Genomic DNA, 27317 nt, shown 5'->3' on the forward strand with positions numbered 1-27317 from the left:
GCCAAGAGGCGCTTGTTGAACTTGTTCAATAAGTTCCTGGAGCAAAACATTGTACCGCAGGATTGGAGGCAAGTGAAGGTGATCGCCATCCAAAAACCAGGGAAACCAGCTTCTGATCACAACTCTTATAGGCCGATTGCAATGCTATCCTGTATCCGGAAATTGATGGAAACAATGATACTCCGTCGTTTAGACCATTGGGTCGAATCAAATGGTCTACTATCAGATACTCAATTTGGCTTCCGCCGTGCCAAAGGGATGAATGATTGTCTTGCGTTGCTTTCAACAGATATTCAGCTGGCGTATGCTCGCAAAGAACAAATGGCGTCTGCGTTCTTGGACATTAAGGGGGCTTTTGATTCCGTTTCTTGACATTCTTTCGGGTAAACTTCACCGACAAGGATTTTCTCCAATTTTGAACAATTTTTTGCACAGTTGTCCGAAAAGCACATGCATTTTACGCACGGCGATTTGGCAACTTTTCGCATTAGCTACATGGGTCTTCCCCAGGGCTCATGTTTAAGCCCCCTTCTTCACAACTTTTATGTAAATGACATCGACGAATGTCTGGCAAATTCATGCACGATAAGACAACTTGCAGACGACAGTGTAATCTCTGTTACAGGAGCCAAAGCTGCCGATTTGCAAGGACCATTGCAAGATACCTTGGACAATTTGTCTGCTTGGGCTTTACAGCTAGGTATCGAATTCTCTCCGGAGAAGACTGAGATAGTAGTTTTTTCTAGGAAGCATGAACCTGCTCAGCTTCAAACACAATTAATGGGTAAAACGATTTCTCAGGTTTTGGTACACAAATATCTTGGTGTATGGTTCGACTCTAAAGGCACCTGGGGTTGTCACGTGAGATATCTGATGAAAAAATGTCAACAAAGAGTGAATTTTCTTCGTACAATAACCGGACAATGGTGGGGAGCCCACCCAGGAGACCTTATAAGGCTTTACCAAACAACGATACTGTCTGTTATTGAGTACGGGTGTTTCTGCTTCCGCTCCGCAGCAAACACATATTTGATCAAACTGGAGCGAATACAATATCGTTGTTTGCGTATCGCCTTGGGTTGCATGCAATCGACCCATACGATGAGTTTGGAGATCTTAGCTGGAGTACTACCATTGAAAAACCGCTTCTGGAGCCTGTCTTCTCGTATTCTAATCAAATGTGAGGTCTTGAACCGTCCTGTGATTGAAAATTTTGAAAGGTTAATCGAACTCAATTCTCAAACCCGTTTTATGACATTGTATTTCAATCACATGTCCCAGAATATTAACCCTTCTTCGAATATTCCAAATCGTGTCAACTCATGAAATACTTCTGATTCTACTGTGTTTTTCGATACATCCAAAGAAGAAACTCGTGGTATCCCGGATCATTTACGCGTGCAGCAGATTCCCAAAGTTTTTACCAATAAATATCGTAACATCAACTGCGACAATATGTTCTACACTGACGGATCACTTCTCGAAGAGTCTACTGGCTTCGGTACCTTCAATAACAAATTAACCGTCTCCCATAAGCTCGATAATCCTGCTTCTGTTAACGTCGCAGCATTAGCTGCAACTCAGTACACCCTAGGGATTATCGAAAAAATGCCCACGGACCATTATTTCATCTTTACGGACAGTCTCAGTTCTATTGAGGCTCTCCGATCGATGAAAGATGTTAAGCACTCTCCGTATTTCCTGAGGAAAATACGGGAACATTTGAGTTCGTTATCCGAAAAATCTTCTCAGATTACCTTAGTGTAAGTCCCTTCTCACTGCTCGATTCCGGGCAATGAGAAAGCGGACTCTTTGGCTAAGGTGGGCGCAGCAAACGGTGGAATTTATGAAAGACCAATTGCTTTTAATGAATTTTTCGCACTTGTACGTCAGAATACGATCATCAGTTGGCAACATTCTTGGACCAGAGGGGAACTGGGAAGGTGGTTACATTCCATTATCCCCAAGGTATCGACGAGCCCGTGGTTCAAGTGGTTGGATGTAGGTCGAGATTTCATTTGCGTGATGTCTCGGCTTATGTCCAATCACTATAGATTTGATGCGCATCTCCGTCGTATTGGGTTCGGGGAAGGTGGTATCTAAGCCTGTTGTGAAGGTTATCTTACACAGAGCACGTAGTTTGGCCATGCCCTGTACACCGTGACGCCAGGTCTAAATTAATAACTTCCCTCCGGGCCGAGGGTAGAGGTCCAGCTGTTCCTGTTCGTGATGTCTTGGCGAGTCGTGACCTTCCCTACATGTCCCTTATATACATTTTCCTGAAATCCATCCATGCTTCAGTATAGTCCCATTCCTTTCCACCCACATTCAACAAAACGGCAAGAAAACGTCGCAGACCTCAATTTTGGAGTCAGCAACTGAACCCCACACGAATCCGTCAGGACCTAAGAACCCGAGGCCTTCCGGGATATCTTGGCTCAGCGGCACACACTACATGGCTACTTGAACACCAACGAACAACACCAACGAACAACAACAACGAACCATAACCAGCGACTAAACCCCGCACAATACCTACAGGACCCGAGGATTACAAGCCCATGGCCCAGCTCATAACTTCGCGGCTCAGCAGAACAAATCCATACATATTGCATATTCATGGCCATTCGACGATCATCAGACGACCATTCAACTACTAAACACTGATTGAAAAATACATGCTAGTTTTAAGATAGACTTAATTTCAGCTCGAAGTCGGCAGTGAGGATAAAAAATTTGCTTTTAGATTTTAAGTCATCAGATTTTATTGGCGCCGTTGAACATTAAATTGTATTTGTGCCGTGTCAAATAAATGACATCTGAAGAAAAAAAAACGATTTTGAAAATTTCAAAAAGCACTATGTACTACATTTGAGCCCTGCGGATTAAAATTGGAGTGTTCGTTCGAGGCTGCCTCTATCAAGCAGGATTTGAACATATGACACTCGCGTTGTTCTCAAAATGAACTTTGTAATATCCAAAGCTTAACACCAATTAACAACAATGTAAGAAACTAGTTACTTAACAATTTGTACTTACCATCAATCACCTGTTTAATTTTCATGACCGCTTCATTACTTTTCAATTGGATTTGAATTGGTTTCCAATTATTCAGCTCTATTCCACTTTTACAAGGATTGGATTTTCGAGCAATAATTTGCATGAGTAATTGTATACTTCTAGAATCAAAAGTTTTTTCCATGTATTTTAAGCAATCAGGTAACACCAGCACGTCAAACATTTCGCAGTCGGATACATTGAGGACAAATTCTTCGAAAACCCTCCTAGAACGATGTCCAAGTGTCAAAATATTTTTTGTTAACCTGCTGACTTCCAATCGAGTTATAATAACATTTTTGGACAAAAGCATTACGGACGCGATCTTGGAAACAGTCGACAAAATTTCTTCTGTGTTGGTTCCACTAATCGTTTTGATCAATTTTCCAACTATACATGAAACGTTCCTCAAATGTTTTCCATGCTGATGTTCAACTATAAGCCCAATCAATTGTAAAATATAGTGAAAAGCTGTCTCGTTTGAGATTGGATTGTGGGCTAGGTGATTCTCTAATGCTGTATTCATAATAATCCAAAATGGTTCCATATTATCAGGCTCTATACAATGTAGCATATCAGTGACAGTTTGGATGAGAATATCGAACAGACATTGCGGTTTGAACCCAGTTTTCTCGTTTGGTTCTTCGATAATCATTTCCAATAATAAAAGCCTCCAGTACTGTTCTGCACAACTGTGAAATTGTCCATTCGTTCCTCGCATAATTTCAAAGACAAGTCTGCCACAACCCATCGTTACGTTTGAATTACTACCTACCGCTACTGAAATCATATGAAGAAGTTCTTTTTTGTTCAGAACGTCACGAGCAAGAAAACCAAAACACTCAGCGGCAAAATTTGTTACATATAAAGGCCTTGAATCTTCCAGCAATAACACCAATCTTTCGAACACTTGCTCCAATTTCTTCCGGAGAAATCCACGCATAATTTTGAACAAAGAAGCCAAGCAAAGAAATGTGTATTCCAAATTGTCTGGTTCTCTACTGTCGAGAATAATTATGAGTTGATCAAAAAATTGGAAAAAAAATGAACAAAATTCAGCTCGCAGATCCTTAGCCAAAGCAACTAAAATCCTAAAAGGAGACATATCAGTTATTGCATAGAATATAAAATAATACATACTCTAGAAGAGCCTGGAGTGACAGATTGCTTGCGTTTTTCAGACAGTCTGACAAATGTTCGAAAATAAAGACTTTCTTGTGTAACAATTGAGGAAGAGTAACAACAGAGCGAATCGGGATTATAAACTGCTGGAATTCCTCAGACATGTTGAGCACACTCCATTTTTGGACAGCCTCGTGAAAATTAGATTGATCGCCTTCCAATAATTCATTCTCATGACTAATATGATATAACGTAGTGCGGCGTATGTCTATCTCGGCAATCCGTTCTCTAAACGATTTGAACTATAGGAATAAAACACATAAATTTTGTAATATGGGAATCATTTATAGTTTGTCTTCACAAATATCATACCTGGAACACGTTTTTTGTTTTGCGGTGCGGAATATTTTTCATTGTTAATTTTATTTCTCAAATCGGAAACACTTCAATCACTTAATTCTTTCACTCGTTTTAAACGGCAGCTGAATCCTGTATCGTTTTATATGTTACAAATGACATGAATTAACAGAATTAACAATTTTTTTAGCCGAAAATTAGGCAACACAAAATAAATATATTCAGGATTATATGCACGTTTTTGTGTTTTGTTGTAGCAATGGGCGATATTGTATCGGTATCGGAAATATCGATACTTTTGAGACGATATTTCGATTTTTTGGATCGATACACAAGCGTGCGATACTCGACCGTATCGATACTGAAAACCGCGATATTTGTATCGATATTCTTTTATGCACACGGACCAGCTAGCTGACATGTTACAAGGGCTAACATCTCAATGTGTACACGAGATCACCGCCACTTTTGATACGCTATGTTATGCTGTCTGTCAGCGTCAGTGGAGCCCACACATCGTAGAACCGCTGCGATGTTGGCTGCGATAAAGCAAAGCAAATCGGATGGAGATGCCAGCTAGTTGATACGAGCTGGAACCACTGAAAAGCTGCCACTGTCAGTATAAGTATCGCACAAGTCTATTTGCACTAGCAAAACTTAAGCCTGTATTACACTCTTTGACCAAGCGCCAAATATTTGGCACTTTTTGACAGATAAAAATTTGGTCGAAGATAATTTATTTGTCACTCTCCAATTTTAACATGAGGCAAACACGGGCAAACAACAACCATGATGTCAAATAAATTTGACCATTATGTCAGAAGGTCAAAAATTTGACCATTAGACAAAGAGTGTACTACAGGCCTAAGATGGAGAAATAGATAGAGAGAATGTTGTGAGCCAAACGAACTGTCAAAATCTGAGCCAAACGCAGCATAGGGCCAAATTCGAAATTTGTTTTACTTAAGCCACACATTTAAAGCCAAAAAGGAGTGCTTAATAATAACGTGTTCTCAAATACTTTCAAAAATAGGCATAGCTCTACGTTGCATTATTAAGCCACAAAACTTATATTGTTTCTCTGACAATTGATTAAAATATTGTTTGTTTACATTTATACTCAGCTTCATTTGTTTTTATTTCAATTAATTCTACTTTCTGCGTTAAAATGCATCCACAAACCCCTCAAACGAAATTCAACGTTATCAGAAATGATGTTTGGCTTCGATTTAGTTGGGCTATAACCCAACGAGCGGGAGCCCAACTAAAACGTAGCCCAACTAAACATAGCCCAACGAGCGAAATTTGACTGTATTTTAAAAACAAATATAAGTTTTCTGGTTACACTGTTCAGATCGAATATTTGCAAGCGGAAACTAACTCATGCTTTCCGTCGACACAAGTGAAAAAAAAAAATTGCAATATTTATTAGTTAGAAAAATTCAGCGGTAGACTTCACTATCTTATTTTCGCTGACATATCTAACTTTTTTATGTCATCAACTTCCTCATCAATCATCAATTAATATGGAAGTGTGTCAATAATTTATACAAATAAGACGGGAGCTTCACAGCCCATTGGACCAGTGAATACAAATCTTGAAGTTATAAGTTGTTTAATTCATTTGTTTGCCAAAGCTCAGAATTTCTGCATTACCTGTATGTATTTGTTTGTGAAGTCATTTGATTCATGCTGCTCTAGAGAATGCGGATAGATACCAGAAAAAAAAACAAATAGTCGGCACATCAAATTTTCATTGCTGGAAACCACCAAAATTTTGCTGATTTTTGGTGTGCTGTGCTTCCAGCAATCTGTTCAGCAAAATGAAATTTGCTAATTATTCAGTAATGCTCAATTGCATAAAAGTGACAGGTCGTTTACTGCATGTTCGGTAAAACAAAATACAACTTGCTGGTTGTCAGCTGTGACAATTTGCTGTTCATTCAGCAAAGCATAAATCAATTTGCTGGTTAACCAGTTAATTCAAGGGAACAATGTTTCCGCCAGGCACCAGATTCCATCCGCCCATCGGATCATAGGCAAATTACTGTTGAACTAGAGATGTATGATTATCATTTCAACTTTTAAGTTCATCTAGCCCAACAAGGACTTAGCTATGGTCCCATATTCGCTATCAGGAGCTTAGCGATGATCCCGTACCAGCTGCACAGCGATTTGGCGCGTTTTACTAATGACAGCTTGACGTAAATTTTTTGACATATCAATTCTTTTGCTGGATTCCAGCAACCATTCATTTACTGTTTTCTGTTCAGCAAATAGTTTTGCTGTATTTTCGCGAATCACTGAATCGAATACTGGTTTTCAGTAAATTCAGGGTGGCCACTTAATATCAATTTTCAATTTCCCGGTTTTCCCGATGATATTTAGTGAAATTTCCCGGTGTTTTATTTTTAAAACATATGAGAAAAAAATCAATTTTCACATGCTTATTTGTGCCTTGCAAAAATAGTGTTACAAAACTATGAAAAACATTCCTCCTTCATCGTGTTTAGCTGTTTGTCGACTTTAGCAAGTACCTTCATGGTGATCTGCTGCACAATTTTCGCCCTCTTTATCTCCAAATCGTTGACAATCTTTGCCTTCTCGCGCTTTTTTGCTTCCTTTTGCATCTTTCTCTGTCAACCTTCTCTCGAGCTTGCAGTGCTTCTGTATCAGGATGCCAATGAAATGCGTGGGATAAATTCAAGAGTTGGGGCATAGAGTTTTTGTCTTCTAGAAAAATGTCCTCAGGCAAAACTTCAAGCGGACTTTGGGAAGAAGAGCCTCAGAGTGACCAATGAAAAAAATGCACATGAAACTGTCTAGATGCATTATGCAAAATGCATGAAACGTTGAGATCTGTTATTTCAAAACAATTTTTTTTTTTCGAAAAACTTCGATCCTGGGACTTTAAAATTTTCGAGCTGGGGTCAATGTAATGTATAAGAAATTTTCTCATGGTCCGTAAAATAAATTCAACTGACACTCTGAATAAACAATTTGAAAAAAAAAAATTTAGCTACTGTTTGTTTTTGATATAGAAAAAATCTGAGAAATCTTTAACAAATAGCTCTTCAAGGTGGCGTCTTTCCCCAACAAAATCAAGTAGTCAAAAGGTCCAACACAGAATGTACAAATTTTTTTTTGCTGCTTGTGGTTAAAATCATACCAAAAATCGGGAAGTACAAACCGGGTAGCTCCGTTCCGGTCCGGTTCGAAATAAAATCGAGACTCGAAGTTTCCGGTCCTATTTGACTTTTGACCGGATTCTCCCCGATGCGATGTCGAACACTATTCACAAGAAGTTTCAATACACCTCCCGCGACGCTGATAACTTTTTGACTTCTTTAAAATCTGACAATATATGTTACGGAACAGTAAATTTATCCACCTGATCAAGCCTGATTTTATTTGACGCAGATCTTGCTGCGAAGCCGCTGTCGACTTTAACTGAAACCAACAACCAGCTTTCCCCTATCCGGCAGAATCATGCCAGTTAGGTAAACATAAAAAAAACAGGGTCTCATGTTGACATTTCCTCAGAAACTGTTGAACAAATAAAGCGGCAGACATGAAGGAGGATGATTTTCCCGGCGTGAAGCCTAATTTCCCGGTTTTCCCGTATTTTTTTCCCGGTGATTTAAAATTCCCGGCTTTTTCCCGCTTTTCCCGTTTTTCCGGTGAAGTGGCCACCCTGAGTAAATGTATTTATCAAAAAATCAAAAAATGATCTCAGCTATAGTATCGATACTTCTGGTATCGATACTTTTTGACCGATATTTTGAGTATCTCGATACTTTTGGTTCTTCGGGTATCGATACTCTCCGTCGTATCGCCCAATGCTATTTTGTTGATTTTCGATAGCAGTGGGCAAAATCGATACGTTTTCTACAGAACCGGCCTTATTTCATGTTTATGAATCGATCTTTAAGACTTTTATTAATCGATTCAGGCGAAGATCTCTCGAATCGTATAAGGAACCATTCAAATATTACATAACGCGGAATTTGGCAATTTTCAATATTGTCGCCCAAGTAGAAAGTCGAATTTTTCGACTAGCGACATTCGATTTTTCTCTCATACCGTACATTATTCTTAACGTCGGAAGTAATGCGCTGTATAGCAAATCAGATGCGCTATACAGTATATAATGTATGGTATGAGAGTAAAATCGAATGTCGCTAGTCGACAACTCCAATTTTTAACTTAATGCATAATACCCACCCACCCCCATGTAACGCAATTTCACATGTTTGCCACATGCAATATAACGCTCCGTTGAATACCCCCCACCCCCTAGAGCGTTATGTATTATTTGAATGATCCCTAAAATATTTAAAAACAATCGAATGTCATGTTAAGTCCAGAGTCTATGCTAAGGGCATACTTACCAGTGCGCTACTGCACTGGGGTCTTTTTTACGCGGATTATTTTGATGCGGTTTTTTCATACGCGACTTTTTACGCGATTTTTTACAATAACGCGGATTATTTTTAAGCGTTTTTTTCAAATAACGCGGATTATTTTTACGCGATTTGAAAGATTATTTTTACGCGGTATTAAAAAAGTTTAGTATAAGTAAATCCAATAAAGTAAAAATCAATCGTATGGTTCATGACAATAAGATATTCTGTTTTATTAATCTAAACAATGCATATTTTTAATATATTTGCTGTTATTATCAAAAAATAGGCAATTTCCGTTGATTCGGGAAGAAGGAACAAAAATACATTAATAATTGTACAACGATACGAGTCAGGGTCGTTGCGATTTACTTCCTATAAGGAACGAAAGCTTAAACACGTGGCAAAATTATTATGAAAATGTTATTGGCATGTTCTTCAATGAATTTTCATTTTAGAAGCACTATAAACTCATTTTGTGTGTTCCATTACCATTTTTATATCATTTTTCAAGTTTATATTTACTTACGTGTCATTATTTTTGATCGGATCTTATTATTGAACGGAGTTTTTTTACGCGGTTTTTCAAAACTACGCGTTTTTTATATGCGGATTTTTTCAACGCGGTACACCAACCGCGTAAAAAAAGACCCCAGTGTATTCAAGTTGTTATGACTAAAGTCACTGTATGTTTTACTAGCCTGGCGGAGTAGATTCGGGAATCAATTTTAACTGTTATAACGGGAACCAGTCGTATTGAATTTCCATTGACTGTTTGCCGTTATAACAGTTTAAATTGGTTCCCGAATCCACTCCACCAGACTAGTAAAATATACAGTGACTATAGTTATGACGGCTGTGTACAGTGCGGCTATTTTGCTCACTCACCCGTTTTCACACCGGTCGTTGCTATCGTCTCAGTTTGACGTTTCATCCAGCATAAACCTTTAGCAGCGCTGTTATCGGACTGCCAAATTTGAGAGCGCGATGCTTTCCTGAGGCCCGGCTACTATTTCTCTATAATTTGCATCCTCTTTGGGAACCATTCGCTGATTGGTTGAAATTAAAAACCCCAAGTGCGTTGAAATTTATCATCAGGCTTGCTGGCAGTATTGCTGAACAACATGTTTTGTTGTTTTGATTTATATTTTTTTATGATTTCACCTGTTATATTCTAAAATAATTTCAAGTGAACATTCAAAATAAAGTACAGAGCGTACAAATACGGGTGTAGTAAAGCCTGTATCAGACTAACCGTTGCAGCGGTCAACCGCTACCGTTCCGTTCTTTTTTGACCAATCAGAACACAGCGGTCGACCGTCACTTGTTGTTGTTGCAAAAAATAGAATTATTTCTATTTTTGCCGCCAACCGTTCCCAACGGTTGGCGACTGCTGTCATTGTCATGGCGAAGGCAAACGTGCCTCTTCACACCTACACAAATTCACATTTAAAGACATGTCAAATAAAAATGTGTGCTTCTCTTTTTGGCACACACGACAGCCAGTCAAAACATTGATAGCACCGGCAACGCTGGTTGGCGATGTCAATTTTCGACCAATGCACACTGGCAAAAATGAACCCAAATTCCCACTAATTAAAAGCCGTTGGACTGGATACCTTAAATATAGCATTTCTTATGTAAAATTGGCAAATAAATCGATAGGTGATATTTTCATTCTGTGCAGGTCTCTTTTATCATCGTGTCAAATCAGAAAACCTACTAGAAAACTTAAACTTTTATGTACCCTCACGCATACTTAGAACCAGAAGTTTGTTTCAAGTGGCTCCTCAACGAACAATGTATGCAACTAATAGACCTATGAACCAAATGATGAACACATATAATCAATATTGTGTACACATTGACGTAACTATGTCCAGGGTAGCAATAAGAAAAACTTTGAACAGAAGACAAAATTAACAATTTTATCATATATGTAAGTAAACTGTATGTAGTCTACCATGATTGACGAAATAAATAAACAATAAACAATATGTTTTATTTCTTCTCCGAGTTGTTCATTTCGCTGTTTTAATTTCTTTAGTCGACGGAGCTCATGTTTCAAAATAGCTATTTTCGTTGTTTTAAGTTTTAAAGATTTCATCCTCCAGTTGCTCTTGCGTTTCGAATGTTGCAAAGAATTTTTAACGCTACGCAGTTCTTCTCGAAGCTTGGTGTTACGCTGAAGTTGTCCATGATACATTGCTTTGTAATTTATTTTCAAATCTGTCTCCAGATCGTTGTTGTTCTTTTCAACGCGTTCTAGTGTATTTTCGAGATTCCAGTTATTTAGACTGTCTTTAGTCTTACTGTAGTGGAACCTGAAAATAACAAATAGTATGTTAATATTTATGCACTGATATTTACCAGCATTACCACTTCGTGTCATATTTAGTATCATTCTCCGCTTGCTCTATCTCAAGCTTAATGGTTCGGTATGTGGAAAAAGGTACGTCAAAGTTTTCTTCCTTAATTTTGCAATAATGAAAGTCAAGTGTCTCTGCATGCAGATTATCTGAGCGGCACTCTTCACCAATCTTCCGGTTTTAATACGCTTCTTCTAGATCTGACACAGATATGCAAGATCGCTCTCCACTTTCCTTCAACAACGGTGTTCTATCGAGGTCTATCTGTCCAGATAACTTCATTCCTTCGTTGTCTAATATATTGTCTAACGCTTCCAGCCTCATCCAATTGTAATTAGATTCAGTCGATCGAGATGGAATTGCAGTGTCCTGCAGTCTAAAACTCAACTATTATTAACTCTGTTTTTACACGATCTTAATTTACTTACTTTTTCTTTAGAAGAGAAGTATTTCGGTAACATGCTGGAGTAAAGTGATCCGAACAAACTTTCAACTTTTTGATAGATTCTACTACTCCACTTGCGAACCTCTCGGTTAATTGTTTCGAGTTACAAAGCTGTACCCATAGAGCACTCCTGCATTGTTGATATTTTATTTCTTTTGATTAACTTATTGATAATAATATATTATGATACCTTTCTTTATCATGAGGAAAACCGTGATAAACTTTGTTCCGTTGTAGTGAATCGTTGTTTTTACAGCAATAGTATTCACATTTTCTACCCATGATGGACTTCCTTCTGGTGTTATTTGTTTACATATAAACACTCGGGAGATCGGGATTTCTTTATTCTTGGATCCCACTTAGTTTTAACCTAGATCCAGCCTATCTGCTATCAAAACCTTTCTTTTTTTGATTGGTTTTGACCCATTATTGACCGGGTTGCACCTCCAAAGAGCACTGTAAATTTTGTCTGTTTCAGCACACCAACACATACGCTTAGTTCGTAAAAAATTATCTGGCATCTCTTTCTTACCTGTATCGTAAATCGCAATATCGTTTTATTTCTAGTTAGGTTGGCACGCTTCCAGTGGAATATAGAAAATCGTTACTTAAAAAATGCACACCAGCGCCCCGAGCATCATCTTCGCGTGGCGGTTCTTACTCGACTTGAGATTCAAATTGACCGTTTTTGTTGGCGATAGAGCGAGGCTCCAGTGTTACGTCTGTTAGTCTGTGCTTAAAGCATAACTGGCAGTATGTGACCTACTCAAAAATAGCGAAAATCGTTCGAATCGAGCTGCGCAATGCCACCCCAGATGTCGCCCCTTAGAGTCTATGTAGAGTCGTGTAAAGAGAAAATCTATCGTTTCGGCAACACAGTTTTTGTGTCGTTTGTTGCCAAGAACAATAAAGTTCTGTTTTTCAGCATGGCATAAAGAATATCATTTTTCGAAATTCTTCACAAGGTACACAGTTTTGAAAGATTACACCGGTGATGCTTTGTTAAATTTAACTGAACCAGTGTACAGGTTTAATGTTGGATTAAAATGTGTAGTTTTAAGACACATCCCTGTCACGAACGTCATCCCCATACATTTCGCTTGAAGCCGTTTTTCTCTGGCTCTCTGGCTCGATTATACGTCAAAAGGCTGTCAGTGCTTGCGAAACAGCCGATTAAGCACCGTCCATGCGAGATCAACTGTTGCTGCAAGTGGTGTGAAGAAATGCAGAAAGCGAAAAACGATTGTTTGATTGTTTTGAACGTTTTATGTATTTTGTGCAGAACATAAATGGTCACGTTCAAACATGTTTCAACACGTTCCGGATAGCCCTACATTCAATATAGTTAGAAGCACGCTAAAAATCCGTACAGTAACACATGCGGCACAATGAACGGTGCTTATGACCATATTTCCAACAGTAGCGCCATCCTCATCGGCGGCGGCTTCAGGAAACTGTTGTCATGACATCGGTCTGTTTTAAGAGCCAGTTCGCGAGAACCGCAACCACCTTGACAAGGTTGTATCGTATGTATCGAGGTTCTCCGATCGGACTGAAACTTTCGTGGTTTGTTTATCTATTTAATAGAACGATGTTTTGCATAATGTCAGCTTTTTTGAAAAGGGGGTAAAAAAGCATGTCAAAAATTGATATCCAAAAATTGCCAAAAACGTAAAATTGTTATAACTTTGTGAAAACTGAATCGATTTTCATGAAAATAGGCATGTTTATTCTACTCTATAAAGGCAACAAAATGAGGGTTATTGAAAGTTGCTATCGAGAATACATGATGAGATATTCGCATTTTTCTAAGAAAAGAAGGTGATTTTCACAGCAGTTTATTCTTACCAACAGATCTAGGATCAAAATCCAAATAATAAGTTTTGTAGTGCAACTCAAGAGCCTTCATTAGATTTATTCAAAAAATGCGCCGTTATAAAGATGCCTGAGGAAATTCATTTTTTTCTATTACATGTTATTGACCATCATTTCGAACCATTGTGCGAGAAGCGTAACTCCGTTTTGCGTCATTGTTCTTCCATTGAGCTATAATTTTCAGGTTATGTTTGTTTATGCACTAATACAATCGTTTGCAGAATTTGAAAAGAAAAGTGGTCGGTGGGTGAACAGGCTCTTCAAAATCTTATATTTAGAAACTGCTCAAATCGTAAAATAATTACTCTCGACTTACTTTCGGAGTTACACGATGGAATGAGAGGTCATTTTTGGAGCCAGCAAGAGAATGAACGAATGTCAACAAAGCTACGCAATATGTACTTTTTGTTGAGCCTTTTTTTAATGTGCCCTTTAAAGAATTAAATTACCATAAGAAAAAAAGTTTCACCGGAAGATGCTCATAAACGAATGATGTCAAAAGTACACCCTTCTGTAGGAATTAGGCAATTCAAACCGGAAATGTATTCATCGGTAGAACAAATAAAATCGTTTTTCGCTCACTTTTCTACGTTATGTAGGCAAAATAAGCTTCAGCTAATACAAACAGTCTGTATATAATAAACAGAAGGTTGAGTTCCGAATCGGAATGTAGCACCAAGGCTTTGCTTTTTTTAAGCTTGAGCTAATACAAGTTAGTGAAGATGAAGCATTGATGAACGTACGAGAACGTCATGAATATTTGTTACTAATAATAAATCAATCAATTCTCAAACATTGATTTTCATGAGGTTTTTTTTTTGCTCATACCAGAGCCACAGGAAAAAAATGCATTCTTTGAAAATGCATTGAGTGCAATTACTAATATGCTCGACAAGTGCTTAGATGATGATAATTCAGATTTAAAATAAAGATAATGAAATATAGATTTTATTTGGTTTTATACTACATTCGATCCCTTGGTTATTGAATTATTCAAATGCCATATTAAAAAAAAGTTTAACAAAGCATATCGCAAGGTTTTGTTGGCATTCATTCTACTTCTGTTAGCTCCAGAAATAACCTCTCATTTCATCGTGTAAATTCGGGAATAAGCCGACTTTACGGTTTGAGCTGGGAGAGAGAAACAAATACTACACTCAAAACAGAGAACACGGACATGCGTCGTTTTTTGATAGCGTGTAGCAATCGTCTTGCTGTAACGCATGCATGACTCAAACGAAGTTTTTATTAATATCAGAAACGCTGAATGTGCAAATTTTTCGCATCTGCGTTTTTTTTTTCAATTTGCCGTTGTATAAAAATTTCTTTAGAGTTTCGAGTTCATATATATTTGCGCAGACATTCTGGAAATATGTACGAGAGCGTAACCTGTAAGGTAGGGTTTTTTCATGGTTTCATGCAGTTTCAAAAATTTAACAATCCTACATCTCACTATTTTGTGAAACGAGAATAGTCATTCGGCCGTGATGAATTGTGTTCGAAATAGTAACAAAAGCCTTAAATCCAGAAAAAACGCAAGTTCAATAATCGATTTTCGCTAACATGATTATTCCTTAAAGCTTATGAAATTTTTATTTTACATAAAAATAAACCAAAATGTTTTGTAAAACGACAATGAATACAAAAACTGTTTGCGATGAATATTTTTTTAAGCAACGCGTTACCGTTCAGTTATAACAATACTCTTTACAAAAAAAAACCCTTTTTTCGCTTGGTTCAAATTGACAGTCAGTGACAGCTCATTCTGGTTCATTTTGACACTCACACAGCTTCGTATCCGTTTCTCCCTCCCAGGTCAAAACAATTAGCAATAGCGTAGCGTTATTACTATCATAACATGTTAGACATAATTGTCCCACGACTTTCATTTTATATATCATGGCATTGTTGTGATAAATACAGTCGTCGTTCGATAACTGCAACATGTTTACACTGCAGTTATCGAATGCCGTTCGATAACTGCAACACTTGACACATGCCAAAATTTAGAGGGGGGTCCGTCACTACCATTTCTGTTTTCAATGATGTCGATATGTATTTTTTAAATGAAATAGTGGCAAAAATAGCAGAAAACTAAAATAGACAAGCTATTCGATTAATCAATTTGATATTCATATTTCCGCATCATAATTTATTGCGTTTTAGTAACTACTTTACATAACTAACATGTAGGTGAAGATAAAGTTCATCACTACAATAGATCATTTTACGAGACGTTTCTGAACTCAATTCATGAATGAAATTTTGACAGAAAGCTCGGAACCGCTGACATAACGCAAGTAAAAGCAACATCAATGTCAGCAGGATCCGTGACACCTGTCAGTTTGTAAGATAGTCTATATAACGCTCGGTCACAAAGTATTGTTTGTAATCTACTATGCACTGCCTCGCTGAGTAGTGAAAGCTAGCCAAACAATGCACAAAGGATTTTTTTCTCTTATAAGACTTACGAAAAGTGAACCACATAACATGGTGATTTTGCTTCATTGCACTATGGTCGGAATCGTGAAATTTCACGACAAAAATCTCGATTTTTATTTGGAAAATTCGTTCGAGTGACTTTTGGGGCATGAAAAAGCGCTTATTTTGAAGTCAATAAATTGTTTCCAATGATCGTTGAAAATAAATTATCGTTGTTTTAAAATTGAAAAATAGCATTTTTATAGGGTTCTCTACATATTCAATTATTCATGAACCTAAATTGTTTGCATATTAATCCAAGTACTCTCTCCACTCAATCGTAGACCTTTGAATATCTGCTCTTTTTCTGGCAAATCTAGTTGCAAGAATGGGATCTGAAGAATCCATAGTACGATAAAAAACATCCGTAGAATTCGCAGCTCTAGAATTTTAGCGAGCGTGAAATTGGAGATCGTTCCGATAATATTTGTTTCTACCTTCAGAGCCTTATTTACCCATAAATCCCGTTGAAAGGGGTAGACTTGCCATGATCCTGTCCTGGTAGAATGTGCTAAAATTTTATGAAGTGTCGCAGGCATGGGATACCACCCGTATACCCGTATACATATTGAATATCACGTCAAAAAGCTTATCGAAGTCCGCTATATCTATTTGTGTAATTCCACAAAAAATGGGCAACCATTTATTAACCATTTATATTAACCATCGATTATTTTTTAACTGGCTGAAAGTTTGCACGGGTTTTCCAATAGACTAAAAGTACCATTTCTTGCTATAAGATTTTGTTTGAGTCATCAAAAAGAAATCCAAAAAATTTATAAATTGAATATCTAAAAAAAATACTTTATTTTTGAAGGACAAAATTATTATCTACAACTTTGCTGGAGATACTATACCGATCAATCAAACCGTTTAAATGCTAGAAACATTTTTGATCATTCATAGACACTCGAATGCACAAATTGTTATCTTTAGCTTACAGGAACACCAGTGCAATGTCTCAAAAATAATAATTAAAAAAAATAATAAAGCTGAAAATTTTTCTGTGGAATTGTTCACTTGATCTAGGCTGTTTATTATTACTATTACAGCAGCTAGGTTTTTACCAATTTTTCGCTTAGACCGAGTGCCAATGCAAACTTCTCTGGCTCCAATAGAAGTTTATGGCACATCGACCTAGTGGTAGATGATCCACCTCCTCCCTGTTTAGGTATATCGACCTTGAACTTTTCCAATAAAATACCTTGCAATTCTTTCTTTTTTTCTTTTATAGACAATTTGTCTTCGGCTGTTTTTACTTATGACAACGATTTCGTCCAACGTGTATGTAAACAAGTACTAAAAATACTGCTGAAGAGTGCTATGCAATGCTATCAACATAAAAAAACATGAATTTGACACGTTTTTACAAAATAACGCCATATTTGAGTATATTTTATGCATTTATTTTGCTTTTACAAGGCGCTTTTTCATGCCCCAGAAGTCACTCGAAGCAATTTTCCAGACGAAAATCGAATTGGAATGACTAGATAGTTTTGAATGGTAGATTAGCAAATTTTTGTGTGAAAACTCCAAGTTTTTAAATGCATTTTAACCCTAACGGGAACAAAAGTTGACTAATCCTGCAAAATGGATTTTGAAGGTGAAACTATGTACTTTCATTCTAAACGTGTTGTTGTTGCATATATGTGCAAACAAGGGAGTAGGGTGCCTCCAGAAAGTCATTTTAGAACTAAAAAATACCTGTAACTTTTTTCTCTGAAAAGTTAACAATTATCTATAAGTGTCAAAATATGCAGTTTTTTAGGCCCTAAAAGTCACTCGAACACCGCTTTCAAATCCGAATAAAGCTGAAAAAACTAGAGCAATAATAGTGTTTTTTCAGACCCACCCCGAATGAATTTGTAAAAACTGCCCTAGAACAGTGAAAAAACGAGATAGAGCAATAATTTTTTAACAAAGTTTCATGAAATTAAATTAGCTACAATTTTGTGGAAGACAATATTGCTCTATGTCATAAGATAAAAAAGTTACAATTTTTATTTTGAGTACAATAGGACCACCCTAGTAACCAGTCAAACCAAAAGATAGATTCCTCTTAGTAGAGTAACTTTCTAGAAGACAAGTAATCTCTAGTATCTATGGTTTCCGACCTAGAGATTTTTGTCGTGAAATTTCACGATTCCGACCATAGTGCATTGATTAATAGTGGAGATCTATAATCTCCCATCTAGAATGAAGAGACAACAAGTAAACGAAATCGAAAGAAATTAAAGAGTCCTTTTGAAATGTTTTTAGAGATTCAACAATTTTTATTTTCAAATGCATTCAGAACCCCCCCGCGAGATCTGCCACTTCTATGTCAAATGTGACTTTGACATCAGATTTGACAGATTGCGGTCCGATAACTGCGAAGTTGTTGCAGTTATCGGTCTTGCAGTTAAAAAGCGTTGCAGTTAAAAGTCTTGCAGCTATCGAACGGCGACTGTTCATCAAATCGCCAAAAGTATGCGAACTTTAACAAACCAGTACTATGTTGTCGTACCATGTTCACTAACCCTCATAATCAATAACCCAAGAACGTGCCTAACAACTAGTTCGGGATATAGTCCGACTATTTGGGTTATCGTTAAACTATATGGATAATCATCCGTTTATGGTTATTGATTATGCGGGAACCGATATAAAAATAGGAGAACTGGGGCCCATCGCGAATGGCAATAAAGTGTACATACCTTTGATGATGAATATGATATTCTTTGCTCGATCAAGACAAACGAAAACCTAAGAAACAAATAAAAAGACCCTACACGCTCATTTAGTTTTACTCTAAACTGAGTTAAACATCACTCTGTTTCGTTAAAAGTGGACGTACTCCAAACAGAGTATTTGTGCTATTACTCACTTTTGGGTGACATATCTATCTGTCAGAAACTGAGCAAATTTTACTCTGTTGCTATTATTGTCGCTGCAGCACTACTCTGCAATTCGCTGGTGAGTCCAGCGACGCGAAGATTTCCAGCGATGTCATTTTGTATGATTATTTCTCGAACAGTACAATGCAGTTTTAATGTTCTTTGATTGAATTGACATAATTTTGCGACTAGAATACATTCAAAACTATTAGAAAATATTACAGTGGCACATTTCGGGACATTTTATGTCGAATCAATTGTTGTTGTTGTTGAATTCGCTGGAAAATCCATGTGAGACGAGCGACTCGTCGCTTCCGATTTTTCTCTGCATGCACAATAATCACAAATCAACGAAACTGAGTGGAAGTTACCCACTTTGGTAATTCAAATTTTTTTAAAGGAACGTTTAGCATAGAAATATAAAACAGAGTAGATGTTACTCAGTTTAGGGTAAAATTGAAGGAGCGTGTAAATAACTAATGAGGTGTAGAGAGTAAAACTTATTCGGATATTTTTGTATTTCAATTATGAACATTTCACTATCCCCAGTTGAACGTGTATCGAGTGTTATTCCTTACAGCACTTTTTCACCAGTGTTTGAGATGTCTGTCAGTTGCGGGTAGGAAGTCTATATACCAGAGAGACGCAGAGATACTCACCGTTGAGGCAACTGTCAACATCAAAACGGATAACGGCAATGCAAAATTATACAGCTCGCCCGTTTTGATGTTGACAGATTCCTTAACGGTGAGTGCCTTGTCATTTCTCTAATATACAGGTTCACTAGTTGCGGGTGTTGCTTCTTTTTTTCTTGAAAATACCCTGCATTCTATTGTGCAAGGACAATAATATATATTTTGTTCATACATTAACCAAAAATAAGTTGAAAACAAACAAGTCAGATTTTTTTCCGTGTATATTCTTAAGTTGAGAATAAACTCACATTTCACTCAAGTACTTTTCTAATAGAGTGTAACAAAATTGTGTCAAAATTGTTTTGGCAGTTTTGAATTGTACATCGATGATCGATCAAACTTGTCATGTTTATCATGAAAGTGAGAAAATCTTGCTCAAATCATCAACTTGGTAATTAATTTATGCACAGTTGGAGTGCTTTGTTTATTGAAGGTAGTTTAAAAATTAGTGCCAAAATGCTTGTGTTGTGAAAAGCATGTTCAGTCTATCAAAGAAGTCACAAGTTTTAAAATACCTTGGAAAATTGCCGAAAACACATATACAAGAATTGTCAAGGCTAGCTTAGCGTTTTCCAGTCGCTTCTAGGTAAATATTCATTTTGCTGGGACATTTGTAATTTTTTATTAGTTATGATGAATTTTTGTTTTGAGTCGTAGGAAATTGTGAAAATAAGGAAAACAGTATATATTCATTAATAAAAACTGTGCTTAAATTGATTGTGTTTGATAGAATTGAACACTATGATGTATCAACACAATAAATCATATGTAAAACCTTATTTGATAGATGCAAATCCAGAGTTATCCTAGATACATTGCCTAATAAAACTGACAACCTAGTTAGATATTTTACACAAGCGAAGTGAGATGACGTCGATGCTTAAATGTTTTTTGAAAAAAATCAGACCAAAATATTGTACTTTGTGGTGACGATTCTTCACAGCTGGTCTCGAGGTACGATGCTTGTTCGAGTCTTGACTCTTGACTCGGGAGAGACTGTTCGTGTCAGTAGGATCGTAGCGCTAGCCCCGCAATTGTCCTGTACACTTAACGGTTGGCTGCGAAGTCTGTATATAGTAAACAGAAGGTCAAGTTCCGGTTCTGGAGGCGAACCAGCAAAAAGCTGAAAGCCTCTCTAATAAAGAAAAAAAAAGGTCAAGTTCCGAATCAGAATGTAGCACCAAGGCTTTGCTTTTTTCGGTGACGATTGAATGTTTTTCGATTGTGTTGTCTGTAAATACTTATGAGTTGAGAAAATTGATTTTTGGTTAGTCTGGTCTCTATTTGTAAAGTATTTCACTAAAAAAATGTTTGACCCTTGCCATTGACACCAAATGACTTAGAGGATGGTGTTCAAGATATGACCGTATATTTGACCCTTTACCAGACGGATGAAACACATCTTGTCTCCTCTTCTACCGAATGAGGTTTTATGTTATGTTATATGTTTTACCGAACTTCTGTAGAGAAGTCAAATACCTAATTATAATTTTGAATTGGTAGGCCCAAATTGATTACGTAGTCAAAAAAGGGGATTGAAACCACAATTGTCTCTTTCGTCCTACATGACCATCGCTCGAACAATCATTACCTATGTCGGTCTTGTGTAACCGAAGGTTAATGAGGTAACTGCTCGAGTTAAACTCGATTAAGGTAATTGACTGGCTTGTCTCTGCGTTACCAGCGCCATACGCACTTCACCAACGGTAGCTTTGGAAATAATGCTCTGCCTACTGCCCTACATCTTCAAGCAACGAAAGTAGCAGAGCTTGGTAGGCTCCAACATAGTAAAACATTATTTTGAAAGCGGTCATGTTGGTCATCTTTGCATTCTATTGGAGATCAACATACTCGACGTTCTATATCAGGTGATCAAAACCAAACGCCCTATATGGGTGAGGATCGTCGGCACTTACATTAGGCATAATCTATTTTTATTTGCCGTATTCAGAGAAATCAGGGAATAACAGGGAACTCGAGAGTTATAATCAGAGAAAAATTTGAAGTCTCGGATTTTTTACGCATGAAATCAATTTATTTCTATGCATTCAATGTGAAAGCTCACCAGCGACCCGGAGCAACACAATATTAATTAGGTGGCTTGCTCTGATTTGTTTCGACGCGGAAACATGAGCAGAATCATGCCGAATTAATTGCAGATACCAGGCGTATGAAAAGACGCCGTCTTTCCATAACCCAAAAATAACATGTAACTTTATGGAACCACAGTGGGTTCGAAATGAAAATGGAGCCAAAAATATGTCACACACAACCCAGTGCAAAAGCTGACAAATACGAAAAAATCAGGGGGGATCTATCTGTCAAAAATCGTGTAACCAACATATTCGGCAACATGGTGTTTGTTTTGGTTTTTGTTCCTTTTTTTTTTTTTTTTCTTCACATAACATTTATTTGACACGGCACAAATACAATTTAATGTTTAACGGCGCCAATTATATCTGATGACTTAAAAACTAAAGCAAATTTTTTATCCTCGCTGCCGACTACGAGCTGAAATTAAGTCTAACTTAAAACTAGCATGGGATTTCCAATCAGTGTTTTGTTGTTCAATGGTCGTCTGATAATCGTCGAATGGCATGTATGGATTCGTTCTGCTGAGCCACGATGTCGTGAGTTGGGACAGGCTCGTAGTCCTTGGGTCCTGGTTCTATTGTGCGGGGTCTGGTTGCTGGTTTTGTGCTTAAGGTTCAAACGTGTTCTTGTCGTTTTGTTGGGTGTAGACGGAGGGGAGGTTTTTGTTCCTTTTGGTCATGAAATTGATCGATGTGAAATATTATACAATTGGAATGTTTTTCATCGAAACTCGAGAAACCGCGGAAAACTTTCATGAATGTTGTTTAGCTATTCACATTTTTCCCCCATTATTGTTCTTAGTTACAAACATCATGGACCAACAAACGTCATGGACCAACAAACGTCATGGACCAGAGTTGATCTGCGATAACACACACATATATGAAATTTGACAGCAGTGAATCCCCTCTGGAAAAAATGTTATCGATCATATACGGTTTGACTGAAATTTTGTACTAGTATTTGCCTTAGCAAACTAATAGCGAATTTCTTTATTCCACCAGCTCACCTCCTTTTGACCTGGAAGCGCACTGCTGTCTAAACCCTTCTGCTGTCAAAACCCTTCTTCATTCGCTCGATTTTTACCCAGTTTTGACCTGCCGTGCTGCCCGAAGCGCACTGTAAAATTTGTCAGCTTCAACCCACCACTGCACGTGCTAAGTTCGTAAACAATTATCTGGCATCTCTTTCTTACTTGCGTCTTAAATGGCGATGACGTTTTATTATTCCTTGGCAGTTTCGCCCGCACACAGTGGAATAAAGAAATTCGCTATAAGTATTTGTAACAGGTCGAGGATTTTTTCTAAAAAGTAAATTTCTGAAAGGATCTATGCATTTTGGTTTCGGCATTACTTGAAACATTGTAGTACGAAAACCCTTGGTTATACAGGGCTCAAAACGGTTAGACAAGGCATTCGAGTGACTTGAGTAACAAGTCATCAAGTAGTAAGCGCATTTCATGCTAATTATGAAGTTTTGACGTGGAACTACGTTTTTATTTTTATACTGGAGTACATTCTGGAAAATTGGAAATGAAACTGGCAAATGTTCCGTCAGATTTCGAACGATAATAACAGCACATGCATAAGACATACGTAACACTGGCGTTTTTTTTCTGGTACACGTTGCCCTATAGTACTCCGTACCTCGTCCTGTCCAACTGCCCGATGTATGTCTTATGTATGTGGTGACAGCATAACCACATGATGGATAACAATAAATAATATGTTGTTGGATATTTACAATTATAAATAATATGTTGTTGGATTATAAATAACATGTTGGATATTTACAATTATTCTTTCATTGCTCAGCAGTAAAAAATGATTAAAGTTTCAATTTACAACAAGAACAGATTTACGCGAACAATGAACCAGTCACATCCATAGCACAGACGACATTCATGAATAGACGCCAACCATTTACTGTGACATTCTCTATACTGCTGTGATACGCACATTAGTCACCGGTTGTCGGTGCATTAGTCCCATCTGCATTTTCGTCAATTTCGAGACAGATAGACAGATAGATAGATAGATAGATAGATAGATAGATAGATAGAGAGAGAGAGAGAGAGAGAGAGAGAGAGAGAGAGAGAGATCTTCTAGTTTATTGTTTTTCTAGATTATTGGATTCATCTATATCAGCGGTTCAATCTTTTTTTGTCCGCGTACCCCTGGGCAATATTTTTCATATCGATTGTACCCCCTGGCTTGGAATGTTCTCGCAAAGTGGGAAAGAGTAGAGGTAGATCATGTCTGTCTGTTTACAATATCAACCTTTGATGATTTTAAAACTGCTGGACCGATCAGTATTAAATTCGTCGTGTAGAATCTATAGTACCGTGAAATTGATCAGTGGGGTGAAATTGATCACCTGAAAATTCGTGATAAAAAATACTAATCAAAAGATATTGCTCTTACAACACCAGGCAATGTTAACGTGTCCTCAAACGCAACTTTTGCATGATTCACATACCTCTGTCAAAGTTAACCCTTGCATGCCCGGCGCAATTTTTCATATTTTCGAAAGTTTCTTCTAGCTCAGTCAAAACTCAATCAAATTTGATCAAACAAGTTTCCAAATAACAAAAAACAGTATTGAATTTAGGTCAGAATTCTGTTGAGGATAACATTTCACTACAGTCACTATGAAATATAAATAAAAGCAATTTGCCATTCATCAGGCGCTTTACTTATATCAGTTAGTATGTAGATTGAGAATGTATATTGATAGCCAGCATGTATGCAATATTGCATGTAAAGCTTTAGGTGGGAAGCTTAAAGCTGTGCAACACGTGCGCGGCAGCTTAAGTGTGTGTGCTACAAGCAATAGTAGGTAGATAAGTCTAAGAAAGAGAAACACAAAATAACTGTAACAATCGCTAGACCAACACGGTCGCTTGTAATGACCTGACGAGATGATTTCAAATAAAGATTACCTTTTAACCTAGAATTAAAACCGACTAGTTCGATTTGGCTTTACATTCCAACAAATGGTTATGGGCCCAGTAGTTAACTGGTAGCAGACGCATCCCCAGTGGTGAACTGGTAGGTGCAAACCAGTAGTTAACTGGTAGCAGTAGCATCACCAGTGGTAAACTGGTAGGTGCAAACCAGTGGTTAACTGGTAGCTGCAGCAGTCCTCGGATTGGACTTGGAAAACCAGTGGTTAACTGGTAGCTGCAGCAGACATCGGATAGGAATTAGCAAAACAGTGTTCAACTGGTAGTAGTAGCAGTAGAAGCAGTCCTTGGACCGGACGTCTTATATCAGTGGTAGACTGATAGTCGATAGGCATACGAGAGGACACCGCCTGACGCTTACCAGGCCAAAACGACAACTTGACGTAGGAATGGTGGCTACGAAAGGGAAACTTTCGAGCGCGCCTTATCCTATGCTACTATCTTCGTGTTAAGAGAGCGTTATTAGTACTTTCAAATAAGGACCTGTACGGAATGACTACCACCGAAATAAAGCGGATGTTTTTTGATGCAGAAGCTGGGGAAGACAAAGCGAAGGAGAGGACTCCACCAAACGTCGCCTTGACATCGAAGAAGAAAACCACACGTTGTTTCAGCTGTAACGAAATGGGGCATTTCTACAACAAGTGCCCTCTCGTAAAGAAGTTCAAAGCGCAGGAGAAGAAGAAGTACGAGATGGAACAGAAGAAAAAGGACAACAAACGACCTCACGCAAGGATGACAAAACCGAAGGCGATGATGCGGAACAAACGAATTCGTTTCGTGGTCGACTCTGGACCGAGCGACCACATGGTCAACGACCAGCGCCTGCTGGATGACATTAAAGAATTTCTGGGACCACTGATATTCTCCACAGCCAAAAGCGACGAGAATCTTCGGGCCACGAAAATGGGTAATTTGCGGCTGAAGAAAGTGGTCGGAAAGAATTTAATAAAGGTATTGGAATTATACGATGTTCTATTAATTTCAAATCTTGAATAAAATGTGCTTTCGGTCAGAAAGGCAAGTCTTCATGGAAAAGGGTCACTTTTTCTGAAAAAGAGGTTATCTTTGAATATCAAAAATAAAGTAATCGGTAAAGGTAAATTCACAGATGGTGTATTCTACCTTGATTGCATTTGGGATGGAAAGTCCGGATCGGCATGTTCTGGAAAACAGATGAGTCTCGAGACATGGTATAAAACACTAGGACATATAGGTGCTACTGGTTTGGAATGCTTATTAAAAGAGGTATGATTGAGGGAATCAACATATCTTCTGAAAGAAAAATCAGGCTGATGTATGCGATGGTTGTTTGGCAGGGAAGCAAGCTGCTTTCTGATTTAAGGGTATGAAATTGCCAAGATGAAAACGACCATTAGAATTAATACATCTGGATGTCTGTGGCAACATGGAGCAGTAAACGTACGACGGTTATCGCGGTCGATGACTACACGCATTTTGTCGTAGTTTACCTAATGAAGCATAAGTCTGAAGTCTTTGAGAGATCCAAAGAGTATGAAGCCATGGCGTCAGCATATTCCGAAACCCATGTTTCAATGCTGAGATGCGATAATGGCGGAGAACACTCGAGTAATTAATTCCAAAGATACTATAAGGAAAACGGAATTCAAATGATTTATACTATTCCATCTACTCCTCAGCAAAACGGAGTCAGTGAACGGATGAATAGATCATGAATGGAAAAGGTAGGAGCAATGCTTTGTTAAAGCGGGTTACCTAAAGATATGTGGGGTAAAGCATTGAATGCATCAACATATCTATTGAACCGATCTCCAACAAAAGGGTTAGAGTCAGATAAAACTCCATACGAAATGTGGTTTAAAAGACGACCCAATTTGAAACATTTGAAAATCTTTGGATGCAAAGCATTCAAACAAATCCCAAAGGAGAAACGTCAAAAATTGGATTCCAAGAGTAAATCATCGATTTTTGTGGGATACGAAAACAATGGTTTTAGATTGTGGAATGTCGAAACACGTTCTACTGAGATTGGTGGAAATGTATTCGACGAATCGGTCATAGTTTATCGTGGAAATGGAATGAATGAATTCAAACCTGGGGAACAGGATTTGACACTTTATACACAATTCCAATTCAGAATAACTATGAAGATCTCGGTGAAGAGATCAGGATCATGAGAGTGATGGTCGGGAATCAACTTCTGAGGAAGATCAGGAGAATGATAGTCATGGATCACCATCCGATGAAGATCAAATAGAAAATGCTACCATAGTTGAACAAAATCCAGATCCAGGTGAGAATCAGGACGCATCGGAGGAATCAGTTGGCGAAACTGATTACGGAAGTGCAAATGATAGTCAAGCCGATGGAGAGGAAGATGGAGACCAACAAGAATTGAGACGAAGGCAGAGGGGTATTGGTTTTCCTCATTGTTTTTCGGACTAGTCAGCGAAAATTGCTACAATCCAAAAGTGGTGAAATTCCACACAACATCAAGGACTTGAAGAAACTAGTGGACTGGGAGGAATGGAAGCAAGCAGTTGCATTGAATAGCAACAATACTTAGACAGTGGTTAACTGTAGTTGCATTGAATAG

General features: G+C 37.7%; 2 protein-coding genes and 1 long non-coding RNA gene across 14 annotated transcripts in view; 1 reads left to right on the forward strand and 2 right to left on the reverse strand.

Moving 5' to 3' along the window:
* Positions 1–4813, reverse strand: part of LOC129727018 (small subunit processome component 20 homolog) — a 105606-nt gene extending 100793 nt beyond the window's left edge. For 2 of the 3 annotated variants that reach the window (XM_055684380.1, XM_055684378.1), the window contains exons 1-3: positions 4552–4811; positions 4198–4481; positions 3040–4148 (exon numbers count right to left, since the gene is read on the reverse strand). In XM_055684380.1, the coding sequence (XP_055540355.1) occupies positions 3040–4148; positions 4198–4481; positions 4552–4593 (1435 nt within the window). In that variant the 5' untranslated portion in view covers positions 4594–4811. Of the gene's footprint in view, positions 1–3039; positions 4149–4197; positions 4482–4551 lie in introns of all 3 variants that reach the window. The other variant, XM_055684379.1, reaches the window with a different exon arrangement.
* A 6121-nt stretch (positions 4814–10934) lies between these two features.
* LOC129727021 (uncharacterized) lies at positions 10935–17426 on the reverse strand. Of its 4 annotated transcripts, none has more exons than XR_008728463.1 (5): positions 17177–17426; positions 11944–16717; positions 11737–11883; positions 11319–11684; positions 10935–11263 (listed from the first exon to the last, which is right to left on the reverse strand). It is a non-coding gene; the product is annotated as an uncharacterized LOC129727021 (long non-coding RNA). The 4 variants fall into 4 exon arrangements; XR_008728461.1 differs by having other exon boundaries at positions 11944–12209; positions 12286–17426; XR_008728462.1 differs by having other exon boundaries at positions 11944–12222; positions 12286–17426.
* A 2566-nt stretch (positions 17427–19992) lies between these two features.
* LOC129727020 (ubiquitin carboxyl-terminal hydrolase 38) overlaps positions 19993–27317 on the forward strand; it is a 71507-nt gene continuing 64182 nt past the window's right edge. For 5 of the 7 annotated variants that reach the window (XR_008728458.1, XM_055684384.1, XM_055684386.1 and 2 more), the window contains exon 1: positions 19993–20266. The gene's annotated coding sequence lies outside the window, so the exon portion shown is untranslated. The remainder of the gene's footprint in view (positions 20267–27317) is intronic. The other 2 variants (XM_055684382.1, XM_055684385.1) reach the window with 1 other exon arrangement.

This window comes from Wyeomyia smithii, chromosome 3, assembly GCF_029784165.1.
Source record: "Wyeomyia smithii strain HCP4-BCI-WySm-NY-G18 chromosome 3, ASM2978416v1, whole genome shotgun sequence".
Classification (NCBI taxonomy): Eukaryota; Metazoa; Arthropoda; class Insecta; order Diptera; family Culicidae; genus Wyeomyia; species Wyeomyia smithii.